The sequence below is a fragment of the Sciurus vulgaris genome (assembly GCF_902686455.1).
Source record: "Sciurus vulgaris genome assembly, chromosome: 3".
Classification (NCBI taxonomy): domain Eukaryota; kingdom Metazoa; phylum Chordata; class Mammalia; order Rodentia; family Sciuridae; genus Sciurus; species Sciurus vulgaris.
The window spans coordinates 23,726,695-23,743,566 of record NC_136463.1 but is presented as its reverse complement, the minus strand read 5'-3'; the positions used below and the strand labels follow the sequence as shown (position 1 = coordinate 23,743,566).

At 37.0% G+C, this 16,872-nt stretch overlaps 1 protein-coding gene across 2 annotated transcripts in view; it reads right to left on the bottom strand.

Moving 5' to 3' along the window:
- Nucleotides 1-16,872, bottom strand: part of IKZF3 (IKAROS family zinc finger 3) — an 85,793-nt gene that overhangs the window by 38,037 nt on the left and 30,884 nt on the right. Inside the window, exon 4 of one of the 2 annotated variants that reach the window (XM_079135403.1) lies at nt 14,481-14,516. The exons of the other annotated variant lie outside the window; for it this stretch is intronic. Within the exon in view, the coding sequence (XP_078991529.1) occupies nt 14,481-14,516 (36 nt within the window). The remainder of the gene's footprint in view (nt 1-14,480; nt 14,517-16,872) is intronic. 2 annotated transcript variants of the gene reach the window in all.

Here is a 16,872-nt window from a genome sequence, read left to right as displayed (position 1 = left end):
TAGAGCACCAAGAAATATTGGAGAGACTCAATACTGTCTTCTTCTAGGTGAATGTATAACATTAAGGGCACACAAGAGAATAAGCTATCTTGTCACTGGAACATGTTCATCCCTGGGGGTGAAGACAGCAACTGCTTAACAGCTGCCCAGTTACACACTTAAAGGCTGCAAGCAAAACTGCATCCTAGATCACCCAGAAACTGTGGAGGAAATATTGTCTAGCAAAATAAAACTAGAATGGAATCTAGCCAAGAAACTGGAAAACATGTCCCTTCTATTTCAAATGGCAATTCCAAATGATCACAGATAGGTTTCTACTAATCATTCAAATAATGGAGTAGGTACTGATAATCAGGGAAGGGACAATATGGAATTTAACTCTTTTTTTTCCTACTGGAAATACATTTGAATGCTTTGCAGTAACTAGCTAGGTGACCTGAACAGGTCACTTGACTTCTATGAATTTCCTCATTTGTGCAAAGATAATATCTGTGTCTCACAGGATTGTCACATAATGAAATTAAGCAAAATAATGTATGTAAAGGTACTGGCATAGTAGCTGACACATAATGTTTATGACCTTGAGTTAGTCAAGGTCTAAGATTTCTTAGATATGACACCGAAAGCATGATTTATCTTACAAGTCAATAATAAGATAAATAACCCAATTAAAAACACAAAATATTTGAACTGACATTTCACCAAAGAAATTATACATCTGGACAATAGGTCAATGAAAAGATACTTGACATCATCAGTCATTAGAGAAATGCAAATTAAAACCACAATGAGATATCACTTCACACCCACTAGAATTTTGGTTATTACCAAAAAGACACACAATGAGTGTTGGCAAGGATGTGGAGAAAATGGTACCCTCATATGTTGTTGGGGTGATATAAAATGGTGCAGCCATTTGGAAAACAGTTTGGCAAGTAGTAGGCAGTCTTCTAAATGGTTTACAGTGATCTCTGCTTCCTCATATCCATACCCTGGTATAATCTTCCCTTGAGTTTGGCCTGGACCTAGGTGTTTGCTTCTGATGGCAAAAAGTGATGGGAGGTACCACTTCTGTGATTAGGCTATAAAAGACTGTGAGTTGGATCTTGTTCATAAATCTCTCTCTCCTTGTGTGCTTATCTGAGAATTAAGCTGGACAGCCTACATGGCAAAAATGGGAGGAAATGCTTGGCCAACCTCCAGCACAGAAACGAGGTTTTCAGTCTCACAACCCTCAGGACTGAATCCTGGCAATGATCATGAGTGAGTTAGGAGCTGATCCTTCCCTAGTCAAGTCCTTGTATGAGCCCACAGTTAGGGTCAGTCCCTTAACTGCAGACTTGGGAGGGACTATGAAGCAGGGGACCAGAGACAATGTGCCTGTATTCCTGAGATAATACACTTATATTGTTTTAAGCTGCTAAGGAGGGGTTAGGGTTGTGGCTCAGTGGTACAGCACTTGCCTAGCATGTGTGAGGCACTGGGTTTGATTCTCAGCACCACATATAAGTAAATTAATAAAATAAAGGTCTATCAACATCTAAAAATATTTTTTTAAATAAGCTACTAAGAACTGGAGTAATTTCTTACACACCAATTGATAACTAATACAGGCAGTTTCTTATAAAATTAAACAAATTTACTGTACAACCCTGAAATTCCTCTCTGAGGTATCTACTCAAAAAAATTAAGAAAAAGAAAAAGAAAACATATGTTCATACACAGACTTGTATATAAATAATCACCGCAGCATTACTCATAAAAGTTGAAAAATGTAAACAATCTGAATGTCCATCAGCCAGCCAACTGATAAATAAAATGTACTATATCAATACAATGGAATATTACTCAGAAATAAAAAGAAACAAACTCCTGATATACACAGCAACATGGATGAACTTCAAAAACTAAGCAAAAGAAACCTGAAGCAAAAGGTTTTGTATATTTATATAAAATATCCAGAAATTAAAATCTATAGAGACAAAAATAAAATTAATGATTGTCTGGGGCTGCAGGTAAGAATGGGAATTGACCACAAACAGGTACAAGAGGTTTTCAGGGTGATGGAAATGTTCTGAAACATGATGGTTGTTGCACAACTCTGTAAGTTTACCAAAAAGTCACTAAACTGAGCAATTAAGCAAGATATGAAAATTATAACAAGATGAATCCTTTTTTAAAAAGAAGAAATCTATATAGATTTAAAAAATAAAAATAAACTGATAGCTAGCTACTCTCTGACTCTTCCTCAAAGGGGAAGTTTTTCAACTACTCATTTATCAGCTACTACAAAAAGCAACATGACAAATGTATTTCTTTTTAAGCTATGAACAAACCCACGAATCCTTTAAAAGACTATCTTAGGTATTTAGGGGCTGGGATATGGCTCAGTGATAGAGCACTTAGTACATGAGAGGCACTGGGTTTGATCTCAAGTGTCACACGCACAAAAAAAGACTAACTCCTCTTTGTTCTTATGCAGATGATTTAATGTTCTTTTAAATGAAATTAACAAGAATAAATGGTTAAAAATAGAAAAAGCATCTCCTTCTTGGCAGTGGGAAAGGAGCCAAAAAAACAAAACAAAACCCAATTATAAAATAGTTGGACTGACAGGACAGGACATCTCTTGTACTTAGTTATTTAATTATCAATTTCAGACACATACCTAACTACTAATTTTTGCTTTTTCTAAATTGTGCTGTAATCCATAAGGATACAAATTTTCAAACTGTAGGTTACTTGTTTTGCCATATTTTATGCTTTATTGAGTATACTGTCTCAATGTTTATTCTTTTATTAACAGTCAACTTTGCTGGGCTATAATTATTGATTAGTAAATGGATGCATCCCTAACTTGCAAGTCAGCAGTGGTATAAATGTACATGAGGAAGTCCTCTGAAGGTTCATTCAAGGATGTGAAAGCTTACTTTTCTCATAAATCAAAGGAAGAAAATAAAGAATTATCTTTTCAATATGGTCTCAGAGAAAGAACTAGCACAACTTGAAGGACGAGAAAATCAAGCTGATGGTGACTAAGGGATAGGTCATATAAAAATGCCAGAGATGGCTTTGGGTTCCAAGCAATAAAGGAGGTAATAAAAGACCATTAAGTTGTTTCCAAATTTGGGTGGGTAGGAAGTATGGTTACAAGTCTGGACTGACTTAAATTCATCAAAAGCCTTTCATATTTTCTCTAGGGCTGCTCTGAATTTACTCAAGGGGTAACAAAGGAAAACAAAAGGCATATCTGGGATTTCTGTTTCTGTAGACGCAGGTGCAGAAAGCCTGATTCTAACAAATCTTGTCAATGTCTTTAATGCCACCAGACTGATGAATATAGTGAAATATCTGTCACAATTCCATTTTTACTTTTTCAGTTGACATAATTAACAAATCTATTAAGGGTAAGGTCACAAATTATTTTTAATTATTAAACCATGGGTCTCCATATGTTACTGTTTAGACAGCATCACCCACTGCAGAATACAGTCTTTAAGATTGTCATTCCTGCAACCTCAAATCTAGATCCAACTGCAGTCAGTTAAAGCAGATTTCAACCAGGCGGCTAAATGAAAAACATCTGGACCTACCAGTCAAACTGAGAAAGGTCACATGTTAAATCCAGATAATCTCGTTTATTGGTGTTTGAAGGTTATACACCAAGGGCTGGATTACCAGGGTCCTCTTTTAGGCCTGGCTTTGATATCTTCATTCATCTGCTGTGTGTGTGTGACACTTTGAAAACCCAAAGTCTTAAAACTACTGTATTGTTAGTGACTTCCAAATATAATTTTCCTAACTGTGAGCCCAAATATTCTGTCAACCAATTGCTGGACTTCTGATTAAATGTGGGATGAAACCACATAGTAGAACTCTCAAGGGCACACATCTATTCTTTTAAAAACTGTTTTCAGAGACGTGGGATGCAGCTCAGTGGTAGAGCACTTGCCTAGCAAACCTGAGGCCCTGGGTTCAATAACCAGCACTAAAATTTAAAAACAAAACCCAACCAAACAACAACAAAAAATCCTGTTTCAAATTTCCATCTAGCATTTTTCTATGGATGAAGGCACGTGTAACTTTCCCCATCCAAATTAAGAAAAAAGAGCCTGGCACAGTAGTGCATGCCTATAATATCAGCTACTTAGGAGGCTGAAGTAGGTGGATTCCAAGTTATAGGCCAGCATGGGCAAACTTAGTGAGACCTGTCTCAAAACAAAAAGGTTGGGGATATGGCTCAGCACTATAGCACTTGCTTAGCATGTGTGAGGCTCTGGGTTTGATCCCTAATACCACTAAAAAATGAATAAAATTTAAAGAATTAAATTAAAAGATTGCCCTAGGACAGCTTTCAGGATGGTGATAAAGAAAGGGGAATGGGTCTATCTTATTTTTTTTTATAATTAGTGTATATTATTCTATAAACATACAAAACTAAACCAAAATTGTTTATGTTGGAAGCAGTTCCACAGGCCAATAAATACAAAACCATCATGAAAAGAGTGAAGTCAAAAGCCTTAAGACCTTATATGCTTTGGTTAGATCTTTTAATCTCTTCTGGGTTGTACACTTCTGGGAAAACTATATTCTTGGACCAGAAAAATGTGCACATGCTTACAAACAAAATTTCACATACTATCAGAGAGATTTCTCAAACCCCTGAGATAGAAGGTTGAAAATCATTGCCCTAGGCCTTTAAATAAGCTCTGGCTTAAACTGAAGGTACCTCTAGGCTATTCTTTGTGTACTATATGATGATAATTGGCATTCAAACCTTTTGCTTAAGTATCCTCAAAAAAAATTTGAAGTTTTATATTTCTCCCTTACATACAAAGGACATTAAGAAGATATTAATTCTATTCAATATCGTCCTTGAAACTCTAGCCAGAGCAATTAGACAGACCAAAGAAATTAAAGGGATACGAATAGGAAAAGAAGAACTCAAACTATACCTATTTGCTGATGATATGATTATATACTTAGAGGAACCAGGAAATTCCACCAGAAAACTTTTAGAACTCATAAGTGAATTCAGTAAAGTAGCGGGATATAAGATCAATGCACATAAATCTAATGCATTTTTATACATAAGTGATGAATCTTTGGAAAGAATAATTAGGAAAACTATCCCATTCACAATAGCCTCACAATAAAATACTTGGGAATCAATCTCACAAAAGAGGTGAAAGACCTCTACAATGAAAACTACAGAACACTAAAGAAAGAAATTGAAGAAAACCTTAGAAGATGGAAAGATCTCCCATGTTCTTGGATAGGAAGAATTAATATTGTCAAAATGGCCATACTACCTAAAGTGCTAAACAGATTCAATGCAATTCCAATTAAAATCCCAATGACGTACCTTACAGAAATAGAGCAAGCAATTATGAAATTCATCTGGAAGAATAAGAAACCCAGAATAGCTAAAGCAATCCTTAGCAGGAAGAGTGAAACAGGGGGTATCGCAATACCAGATCTTCAACTCTACTACAAAGCAATAGTAACAAAAACGGCATGGTATTGGTACCAAAATAGAAAGGTAGATCAATGGTACAGAATAGAGGACATGGACACAAACCCAAATAAATACAATTTTCTCATACTAGACAAAGGGGCCAAAAATATGCAATGGTGAAAAGATAGCCTCTTCAACAAATGGTGCTGGGAGAATTGGAAATCCATATGCAACAGAATGAAACTAAACCCATATCTCTCACCATGCACGAAACTAAACTCAAAGTGGATTAAGGACCTTGGAATCAGACCAGAGACCCTGCAGATTATAGAAGAAAAAGTAGGTCCAGATCTTCAACATGTCGGCTTAGGACCAGACTTCCTCAACAGGATTCCCATAGCACAAGAAATAAAAGCAAGAATCAATAACTGGGATAGATTCAAACTAAAAAGCTTTCTCTCAGCAAAGGAAACTATCAGCAATGTGAAGAAAGAGCCTACAGAGTGGGAGAAAATCTTTGCCAATCATACTTCAGATAGAGCACTAATCTCCAGAATCTATAAAGAACTCAAAAAACTTTACACCAAGAATACAAATAATCCAATCGACAAATGGGCTAAGGAAATGCATAGACACTTCACAGAAGATCTACAAGCAATCAACAAACATATGGAAAAATGTTCAACATCTCTAGTAATAAGAGAAATGCAAATCAAAACCACCCTAAGATTCCATCTCACCCCAATTAGAATGGCGATTATCAAGAATACAAGCAAACAACAGTGTTGGCGAGGATGTGGGAAGAAAGGTACACTTATACATTGCTGGTGGGGCTGCAAATTAGTGCAGCCACTCTGGAAAGCAGTGTAGAGATTCCTTAGAAAACTTGGAATGGAACCACCATTTGACCCAGCTATCCCGCTCCTTGGCCTACACCCAAAGGACTTAAAATCAGCATACTACAGAGATACAGTCCATCAATGTTCATAGCTGCTCAATTCCACAATAGCCAGATTTGGGAACCAACCTAGATGTCCTTCAACTGATGAATGGATAAAGAAACTGTGGTATATATAACAATGGAATATTACTCAAGCCATAAAGAATGATAAAATTATGGCATTTGCAGGCAAATAGATGAATTGGAGAATATCATGCTAAGTGAGATAAGCCAATCTCAAAAACCAAAGGACGAATGATATCGCTAATAGTGGATGATGACACATAATGGGGGGAGGGAGGGGTTAGTGTTAGGGTTAGAGTTAGGGTTAGGGAGGGGGGCAAGAATGGAGGAAGGAAGGACATGTATAGAGGGAAAGAGGGGGTGGGAGGCGTGGGGGGAAGGGAAAAAAATAACAGAGTGAATCAAACAATATACCCTATGTAAATTTATGATTACACAAATGTATGCCTTTACACCATGTACAGAGAAACAACATGTATCCCATTTGAATTTGAACATTTACCTGTAATTTGTAATATAACTGCTGTGAAATACTTGAATAAAGATGATAAAAACACCACACACAAAAAAGAGATATTAAGGTGACATTTCCATTTTTCATCATGTTTTACTCTTAAAAATAGTTGTTTATTGTAAATAATGATGGTTTGAAACTATTACTGCACACCTTCAGATATACCTGATGAAACATAATAACTGCAAATTGTTTTACCCCATCATAAATTAACAAATACATAATAAGCTTTTTTAAAACTAATCAATTTTCTCCTTCAACTTCTATTTCTAGTTCACTTTACCCACAGAGTCTTATCCCAGTACGCTACTCTTACATTCTCAGGTCTTCTGTTGCTCAGCCTATTATGTTTCTCCAACATTAAAAAGAGAGAGAGAAGAGGGAGAGAGAGAGAGAAAGAGAGAGAGAAAGGTTATTTTTGTTACCAAGAAGTACAATATGTCAAAAAAATTCCTTCCAGATCAAATTTTTAGCACCAACTGTTTAAAACAATTTTGGTATATTATAATTCTTGATCAATAATCATCAAATATAAAAAGTAAAGTTTTGGGGGAATGTACCTTTTAATGAGAAGGATAAAGGGAAAATAATTTGCAAAAGTTTGATTAAAGAAATTATTGAGCTGACCCTTTGTTTGGCATCCTGAAAGTACTTGTACCTTAGAGATAGGTGAGGGATATGCCTTTCTTTAATGAAACAGAAAAGGATCATTGCAAAAGAGGAGATAGGAAAAAATGGCAGCAGCTTCTAGGGCAGATCAGTTTTAGGAAAAGAACATATGCAGTTGAGAACCTGGAATTTAATTCTCTTAAAACCATCCACATCCATTTAATCCTTGGAAAACCTTCCCAGTGTGTAAAGAACACAGTTAAAAAAAAAAAAAAAGATTCCATTACTGAAATGTACTTACATGCTCTCCTTCACTTTGATTAATTGACAATTGTTTAGTGAGTACTAAGAAATATTGTCCTTGTCATGTCTTTGAGATACAATAAAGTACAATCAGACCCTGTCACAACACAAATGTACAAATTTGGTTATAACAAGATTGGTGACTGCCTCCAGTTATCCACCTGATTTCCTTCTCAGGTAAGAGGAAGCTAAAGTTCTCATCCTGTGGGATGAGAAGTGGGCAGGAAGTAACAGCTTCATGATCCTTTGGAATTTTTAAAGTTTAATGCATGTCAACTGTGTCCAGTCTTCACTTCAACAGTTGTTGTTTTTGCTTTTTCTAACAACATATGTTCAAAATGACTACATTTCATTAACTTTACAATAATATGACCCCCATATTTTATAAGATAAAATTTCTGGATCCTAGCTACTATATTATAGGGAGATCAGGGAGATCTCATGTATTCTTGTCATCCCAAACACTATTCTTCATGCTGATTACCCTAGCCCAACAAAAGTCCCTTCTGGGTTTACAAATTACTAGGAAAAACAAACAAAAAAAACTTGTGAGTCAGGGCAGGTTTTTGTTCAGTCCTCAGGTCAGTGGTGTGCTGGTAAATGCTTAACACCAACACAGTGAGGTGGGGAAGGATTTTGCTGATTTCAGTTGTAAAAAAAAGTCCATCATGGCCAATTTCAAGCTATCAGTGTCAAGCCAGCCAGCTCACAAAATTCCTGAAAATACATAAATTTGTTTATTTATTTATTTGTATCAGGGATTAAACTCAGGGGCACTTAACCACTGAGCCACATTCCTAGACCTTTTTAAATATTTTATTTAGAAACAGAGTCTTGCTGAGTTGCTCAGAGCCTCACTAAGTTGCTGAGGCTGGTTTTGAACACCCAATACTCCTGCCTCAGCCTCCTGAGTTGCTGGGATTACAGACATGCACCATCAAGCCCAGTAAATTCTGAAAATTTAACAAGTGACTGTGAGTTGACTCTGGCACACCATAGGAACTATTCTTTTCCCTCTGCAGGGTGACTTCATGTGGCTTTCAAACTGCACCAGGGTCCATGATGGCCCAGTCAACATGGCTGGTGCCAAAACTTGTGTGAGCCCAGAACCCACTTGGCAAGAGCAGCTGCTATGAGAGTCAGCATGCTCCTCTGGGTGTTTCATGTGTCTGTTAGCCCTACTGGAAAGAGGCACCAAACAGCTCCACGGAAGAAGAAAAGGGCGAAGGGGAAACTTCCAAAGGATCCATGAAGGACAGTGGATTTTCCTTTAATTATTTCAATTGTCCATTTTTCTTTTACAGACACCAAATGTATGTCAACACGTTCCTCTTAGTTCGCTGTGCTACACAGCCTGTTTTTTTAAAATAAATATGTCCAGAGATGTTCTTTGTTAAAAAGTTTCAAGGAGACACATCTTGGTTTTATCACCAGCAAAACTGCTGTGTGACATAGTGGAAGCTGTAACACTCTGCCCAGTGTGAACACAGAGAAATCCCCTGTGAGTGAACTTGTGCAGCAATGCGCTGCTGATTTTGTAAGATAACCCCTGCATCCCATGAGCAACAGGCTTGATCTGGGCTTGAGAGATGTAATATTTTGATAAAAAATGGCACTTCCTTTTGAAGCATGTATTTGCGTGTGCTGAACCATACCGCTGGGACCTCAGTATGCTACAGGCAAGGCTGACTCGGTCTCTCCCAGCTCGCTCCAGCCACCCTCCTTCACACATCTCTTGCAGCAGCAATTAGCATTCATGAACCAATGTGGCTCGTTTTTTTTTTTTTTTTCCCTCCCCTTTCAGCTGCATCAAAGTAGTTGGTATTTCTTATAAGCACAAAACAGTTGTACACCTCAAAAGGGATGGAAGTTGTGCCATGGGAAGCTACTGAAGATGAGAGCTGTTTCCCACGTGGGAAGGATAATATTTTCAGTTCTTCAATCCAAATATCTCTACAGCACAAGGTGTCACAGTAGAGAAATTTTATTAAGGCCTTTCAATAAATTATCAAATTTGACTTTTCTTATGGAATCTGGCAAGATCCATAACCCTAACAGGACAGAAATAATCAAACAAAAACACTGAATACCACTGTATAATTAATTAAAAGGAAATCTCTTTCATGATGGGCATCAGATATGTTTGAGATTCAGTTATAAAGTCAGGAGACGAAGGGTTTGGTGTGATGATAGTGTCCTGCCAAAAATCATGTCTGCCTGGAAATCTCAGAATGTGACTATATTCAGAAACAGGGTCATTAGTTAAGATGAGGTCACACTGGATTAGGCTGGGCCCTAAATCCAATGGCTGTCATCTTTATAAGAGAAGAGGACATACAGAGAAAACTCAGGGAAGAGGGTCTTGTGCCAACAGAGGCAGAGATTAGAGTGAGGCTCCCAAAAGCAATCAACATCAAGGACTGCCAAAAGCTAGAAAGGCTTCCCTGGAGCCTTCAGAGGGAGCATGGCTCCCCAGAATGGAGAGAGAAGAAATTCATGTTGCTTTAAGCTATTTGGTGTGTGGTAATTTGTTATGGAAGCTCTGGGAAACTAACACAAAAGGTAAATGTGTAACATAGGCAGAGTAAATGACTGTTGTCAATGGGTACAGAAGGATATTGTATACCTTCTGTCCCAAGAGCAACTCTAAGAATGAATGGCTAGTCTAAGTAGGAAGAGATGAGGACTGCAGAAAAATTGGGTCAGTAGAATGTTAAATGCAGGGAGTTGGCACCCAAACTTATAGTCCCTAAATCTTCACGGAGGGAAATCAGTGCCATTGGCAAATGCACATAGACTCACAGCCTCATAGCATACATGCTCATGACAGGACCTTTCCATTCATTTTCTTTAAAAAAAAAAAAAAATATATATATATATATATATATTTTAGTTGTCAATGGACCTTTATTTTATTTATTTATATGCAGTGCCGAGAATCGAACCTGGTGCCTCACACATGCTAGGCAAACGCGCTGCCACTGAGCCACAACCCCAGTCCCCCTCCATTCATTTTCTAAGTGGGAAATGGCAAAGAATGGCAAAGATGGGAATCCAGTGTGAGAGGAGGAAAGACTGAAAGAGAAAGCTGTAAGAATTCTACCTCAGTCTTCCACTCTTAACTCCATGTCTTTTCTTCAGGGTCTTGCTGGCCTGGCACTCCACCACCTTGCACCTCATCTCTACTGCTGATATCCCTGGGTACACTAGTGTTAAACACATCTCACCTCTAGTCCTGACCTTCAAAGGCTTTTTTTTTTTTTTTTAACTGTGTTCTTCTGAGATCACAGGCTACATGTAAGCCATAGGGATATTCTTTCTCATGACATGTTTTAATATTGCTTTAGCTTCTGTTTTTGACATCACAGTATCCTGCTGACATTTTAGATTCAAGAAGAGGGTCCTAATATCCTTTGTATTCAGTGAAGTGCCAATGATACTCCCACACTCACTGGATACTAAACAAAAATAAAGAATTGGGGAACTCAAGGCCATTTACTACTGCTTATGATCAGTCTGAAGATAGTTACAGTTGGAAACTAAGAAGAGAAGCAATAGTTGTTCATAGGTGTCAATGACAAAGCTGAAAAAATAACTCTGAACCTCTTCATTCCCAGTGCTTTTCAATCCAGTTGAATTATACTACTTCACTGGAAAGCATTTCAGAAAGATGTAAATGTGGGACATTAAGGTACTTTTTTCCAAAGTTTATAACATAATGGAGTAAAATCTTGTCATATACAAACAATACCAGAAAATTAGGCATGTAAACAAGTACTAGTAGAACATATTCCAAAAACTCAGCTCTGAGACTACACTGGGTGAGCTGGAATGATGTAAGAAGGCCTCATGAAGAAACAAAGTTGAGTTGATGTAACTATCACCTGATGAACTTAAATTTTCAAGAAGAAAGAAGGAACCAACTAATAGTAACACAACATTTAATCCACATGTAGTTTTTTTCCTAATTAGTCTAAACTGCAGTAGAAGACAACTCAACTACATGTGCATGTGATGAATAGAGCTGTTAATAGTTTATATATATATATATATATATACACACATATATATATAATTTTAAAAAATATTTTGTTTTAGTTGTAGGTGGGCACAGTACCTTTATTTTATTTTTGTGTGGTGCTGAGGATCGAACCCAGAGCCTCATGCATGCTAGGCTCTACCACTGAGCCACAACCCCAACCCCTATATATAATTTTTAAAATAATAGTTTTAGAGTCCCCACTAATGCCTTTTTAAGATGTTTATATGAATGTTGTTTCTTTCAAGGACTAAAAGCTTTCTTAACTCATCAAACAATAGAAGTATACACTAGGCCAGAAGTAATAAGATTATGGCCTGCAGGTTGGCTCACTGCTTTTGTAAAAACAACTTTATTAGTACACCACTATGTCCATTCATTTTATGTATCTTCTCTGGTTGCTTTACACTATAATGGTAGAACTAAAGAGCTGTAATAGAGATTGTGTGATTCACACATTCTAAGATATTTACTATCTGTCCCTTTACTGAAAAAAAATTGCCAACCTCTATACAAGGTTCCTAGGAATATACTTTAAGAAATATAAAATAATATTTGTGGAGTGAGAAACAAGTGAATTTGAGCTACATATTAACATCTATGAAATTTTTCCAAATATTTTTATTTTGTTTTTCAACCAATTCTAATTCAATAAAGACTTTTCCCCCTAAAAATTAGTCTGTCTTTCCAAAAAAGAAGAAATAGAGTGTGCCCATCAGGGCCTGAAATTTTCTATAAAGCAACTTACTAAGAGCTGGAAACTTGTAAACAGGTACATAACATTTAATTTTTTTAAGATGTAAATTAAACATTACAATTATTCAGAATTTAAAGCACCCTAGACAGGTTAGTTTCTAAAACCTTTCAAAGGACATCTTAAAAAAGGCTTCCTTTAAACTTAAAATAGAACAGGATTTTCTAAAGTATGCTTTTTATAATTGTTATTACATTTTAGCTAAATTTCCCTAATTACTTTTAAAAGTAAAATCCTAACACTTGGTTTTTTGTTTTTTGTTTTTTATACTGGGGGGTTAAACCCAGTACCAAAGTTAAGGACACACTAAGCCACATCCCCAGGCCTTTTTATTTGGAGACAGGCTCTCCCTAAGTTGCCTAGGGTCTTACTAAATTGCTGAGCTGTCCTTGAACTTTCCATCTTCCTGTCTCAGCCTCCAGAGTCGCTGGGATTACAGGTGTGGCCACCACACCCAGCCTAACTCCAGTCTTTATGTGCCCTTGTGCTGCATGTGGCAGAAGTATCTTATTATGCAGTAGGTGTATCTTCTACCAGGCAATGCTACTTTTCAATTCTTTTGCTTCCATAATTTAGTACATATAATTTGAACATATTGATCATATTGCATCTGTTTTAAAAGCAGGACCCTGTAATCACTTTTTCCAAAGTTATATAGTTCAAATTAAGAGTCAACATTAACAGTAGTAATAAGTTTGGAAGTTAATTATGAAAGAATGGAATAGGGGCTGGGGTTGTGGCTCAGTGGTACAGCACTTGCCTAGCACGTGTGAGGCACTGGGTTCAATCCTCACCACCACATAAAAATAAGTAAATAAAAAATAAAGGTGTAAAAAAAAAAAGAATAGAATAATCCATCTCAATAATCAGACTAGACTAAAATTAACTTATTTGTTTCTTTCTGAGTGAGTCTTAGAGGAAAGAACTGTTTCTTCTCTCTTCCCCAAATTATTTGGGATGATTGATCATGTTTTCTAGTGTCTCCCAAGAACAGCATGACACTTCCAGATCCTTAGCAACTGGAAAAAATAATTTCTACACACAGATGTCCTATTAAGACATTGACAAGTTGTTGGAAGTAAGGTGACAGAAATGGCATAGGCTGCTATAATAGTCAAAGAGAACCCACACTAAATGGACCACAGAAACTGAATTGCCCTCTTATTCTTCTCCTTAGTAACAAAATAGAACATATTTTATAATATTTATTCTAAATCCTACTGTTGAATGAAAATTAATTGGTTTCTTATTTATGTTGGGGTATTCAATCTCCCCTACCCCCAACTACTTGAAAATACAAAATCTATAGGCTACTTCTGCACTCAGAGCAAAGTCTAACACAAATGATTACTTCCCAGAGCAATGGTTGTATAGGGATCACTATTTCAAATACAAACTTAATGGTGTTGCCTACCAGAACTCAGAAGCACTAACTCAGAAAAATGGAAGTCAAAGGCACAGCTACCCTTTGCCTCATTCTGAGTGTGACTCCATGGATGTCACCTTCAAGAAGCTGCATGAAACTGATACATCATATGCCTTTCCTCAGCACAAATGACCACATCCTGTGCCAGGCAGCATTTTTCTGTCTCTGTGGTTAAAAACTGGTACAAATTAATGTATAGCTCGGCAGAGCTGGAATGTTAGTTGAAGCTGTGATTTGAATCTCAGAAGTTTTAGACAAAGAATGCCATTTCTTGGTCTTAAGCAATCAAAGACAAAATGAAAAGACTGAGAAGATATTTTCTTTCTCCAAGAAACACACATATATATGCAAATATAATTAACCCAGGACTTTCATTTAGTCAATTACTCATCAAATATTTATTGCACATCTACCTATGGACCAAGTACTGTTCTTGGTGTTGCAAGTACCTGGCAGTGAAAAAGACAGTCCAGAATTCAAGGTCAATAAAAGGTGGAAGGAGATATATTTCTTCTATCTCACTTAATAAATGAGCAAATAAATCTATGATAAGTGTCATGTAGAGAATTAAAATAGGGTACTGGGTTAAAATAATAACTGGGTTATAACAGGAGCCCTCTCTGAAGAAATGATATTTAAAATGAGGTCTGAGTGACATTTATAAAGAAACATTTATGACCCAATTACCAGCATAAAATGTGAGCAACATAAACATAAACAGTGCTTAAAGTTCACACAAAAAGCCTAAGAGTAAGTATTCCACAATGCCTTGGGTGGTAGGATAAAGATTTTTTTCTTTCTACTTAAATGAACTTTACAAACTTCAGTATTAATACGAAAGCATATTTGGTCTTTGTTCCTGTTCCCAGTTCTGGGCACAGAGCTCCTAAGTCTCTTGCAATTTACTTTGTTATAGAAGTATCATTGTTAATCCTAACAAGCCTCTTTCAATAGCACCTGAGTTTATGCTAATGAGTAACTTAAGTTGGGGTCCCTAGAAAGCTTCAGGATGGAACTGGTAAACAGAAAAATAAGTGATTAGATGGTTGGAGCTGAAAGTTCTAGAAAGGCAGAAAGGGCCTGGAGATTGAATTCTATAAAAATTCTGAACAACAAAGAGAGCTTCCAGGTTGAGGAACCCATTGAGGTGCTGGGAAGGTGATATGCCTGGAGAGGGTACAACTGCCCCACCTACCTTGTCTTATGCAGCTCTTCCATTTGGCTGTTTATGAGTTGTATTATTTATAATAAACCAGTAATAGTAAGTAAAGTGATTTCCTGAGTTCTGCCAGTCATTCAAGCAAATCATCATTCCTGGGCATTGTGGGAGCCCCTAAATTTGCCTAGGTTTTACCAGAGGTATGGGTAACCTAGGGACTTGGTACTTAAAATCAATGTTTGAAATAGGGGTAATTGTATGGGATTTAGCCCTTAACTTGTGGGGTTTGCCCTAAGTCTGGGAATTAATATTAGATTTGAATTGAATTGTGGGACACCCATCAACTAAATTGTTGTCTGAAGAACTAACTGGTTGTTCAAGTTGGAAAACATCCCAGAATTGGGGTCAGGAGTGGAATTTGTTAGCCCACGGTTGGTGCATAGAAATGTGGTTTGGAATGAAAAAGGATAGTGATACAGAAACATTGATCCTTGGATGGCCATATGGTCACTCATGGTATGGAGCAGCAGCTACTAAGGGTAAAAATTACCAAGGGAATTTAGAAATGGACCCAACTCTTGAGGAACTGGTTCACTGGATGCATTAGAAATGCCAACTGATAGGGAAAAAGTGAAATATGTAATCCTTTCTTAACTGTTATCTGTAATAGCTACAATGGAAGAAAAAGCACTGGGTCAGATTTTGACACTAGACAAAACTCAGGGTTCAGTTGCCCTGAGCTTTGGATTCAATTCAAAGCTGCCCCTAAAGGGGAATATTATGTGGGAACAACAGAAAAACTATAAGGTCTCTGGACCAAAGATGGTGGTCCAGGTAAGGGAGGGAAAAACCAAGAAACTACTGAAACCAGGGGATATGGTATAAAATAATTATTTTATTTTATAAATCAGTATCATTAGCTTCCTCCAGAACCCTTACAAAAATGTATTGTGAGAAAAACAAATTTACTGGCAGTATGTTGGTTTTTGTTTTTGTTTTTCTTTTCTTTTTTTCTTTGTGGTGCTGGGGATTGAACCTAGGTCCTGGTGTTTGCCAAGCATGTGCTTTAATGTTGAGCTACACCCGCAGCTCTGTATCTTGGTTTTTAAATGCTACAGAGTGGAAAAGCATGTTTAGGTTGATGTAGCACCCCAGCTCACTGTGGAACAATCACAGATGGCAACACATGGTCTAGAAAACATTACTCCTGAGGGAACCACCTGCCTGGTTTTCAATAAAGTTACCTCATTCACATAAACTCAGGTGCTAGTGAAAGCCACTGTAAGGTCTATTTAACCCCAAGAAGTGTGTTCAACTCCCCCTACAAATGTCAAGTGGAACACCTCAGATGAAGAAGCTGATATGCTTCACATTTGTGGAATTGACTTTATGATAATCAGGATATTTACTTTCTGAATATGTCCATTCCCAGGTCATGGTAAATGCCAGGGTTAAGGTGGTATCCAAGAATGCACATATTGGATATGGTATGGTAAAATTAGTGTAGTCACAGAGAAAATGAGGATAAGCTTTGGAAGGAAGAAGTTTATTATATTCACTGTGCTATGCAGGGTGTAGCACCAGTGTAGTCAGGAAGAAAAAAGAAGAGAGAAAGAATTAGGCCACAGATTTTATTGAGGTTTCTG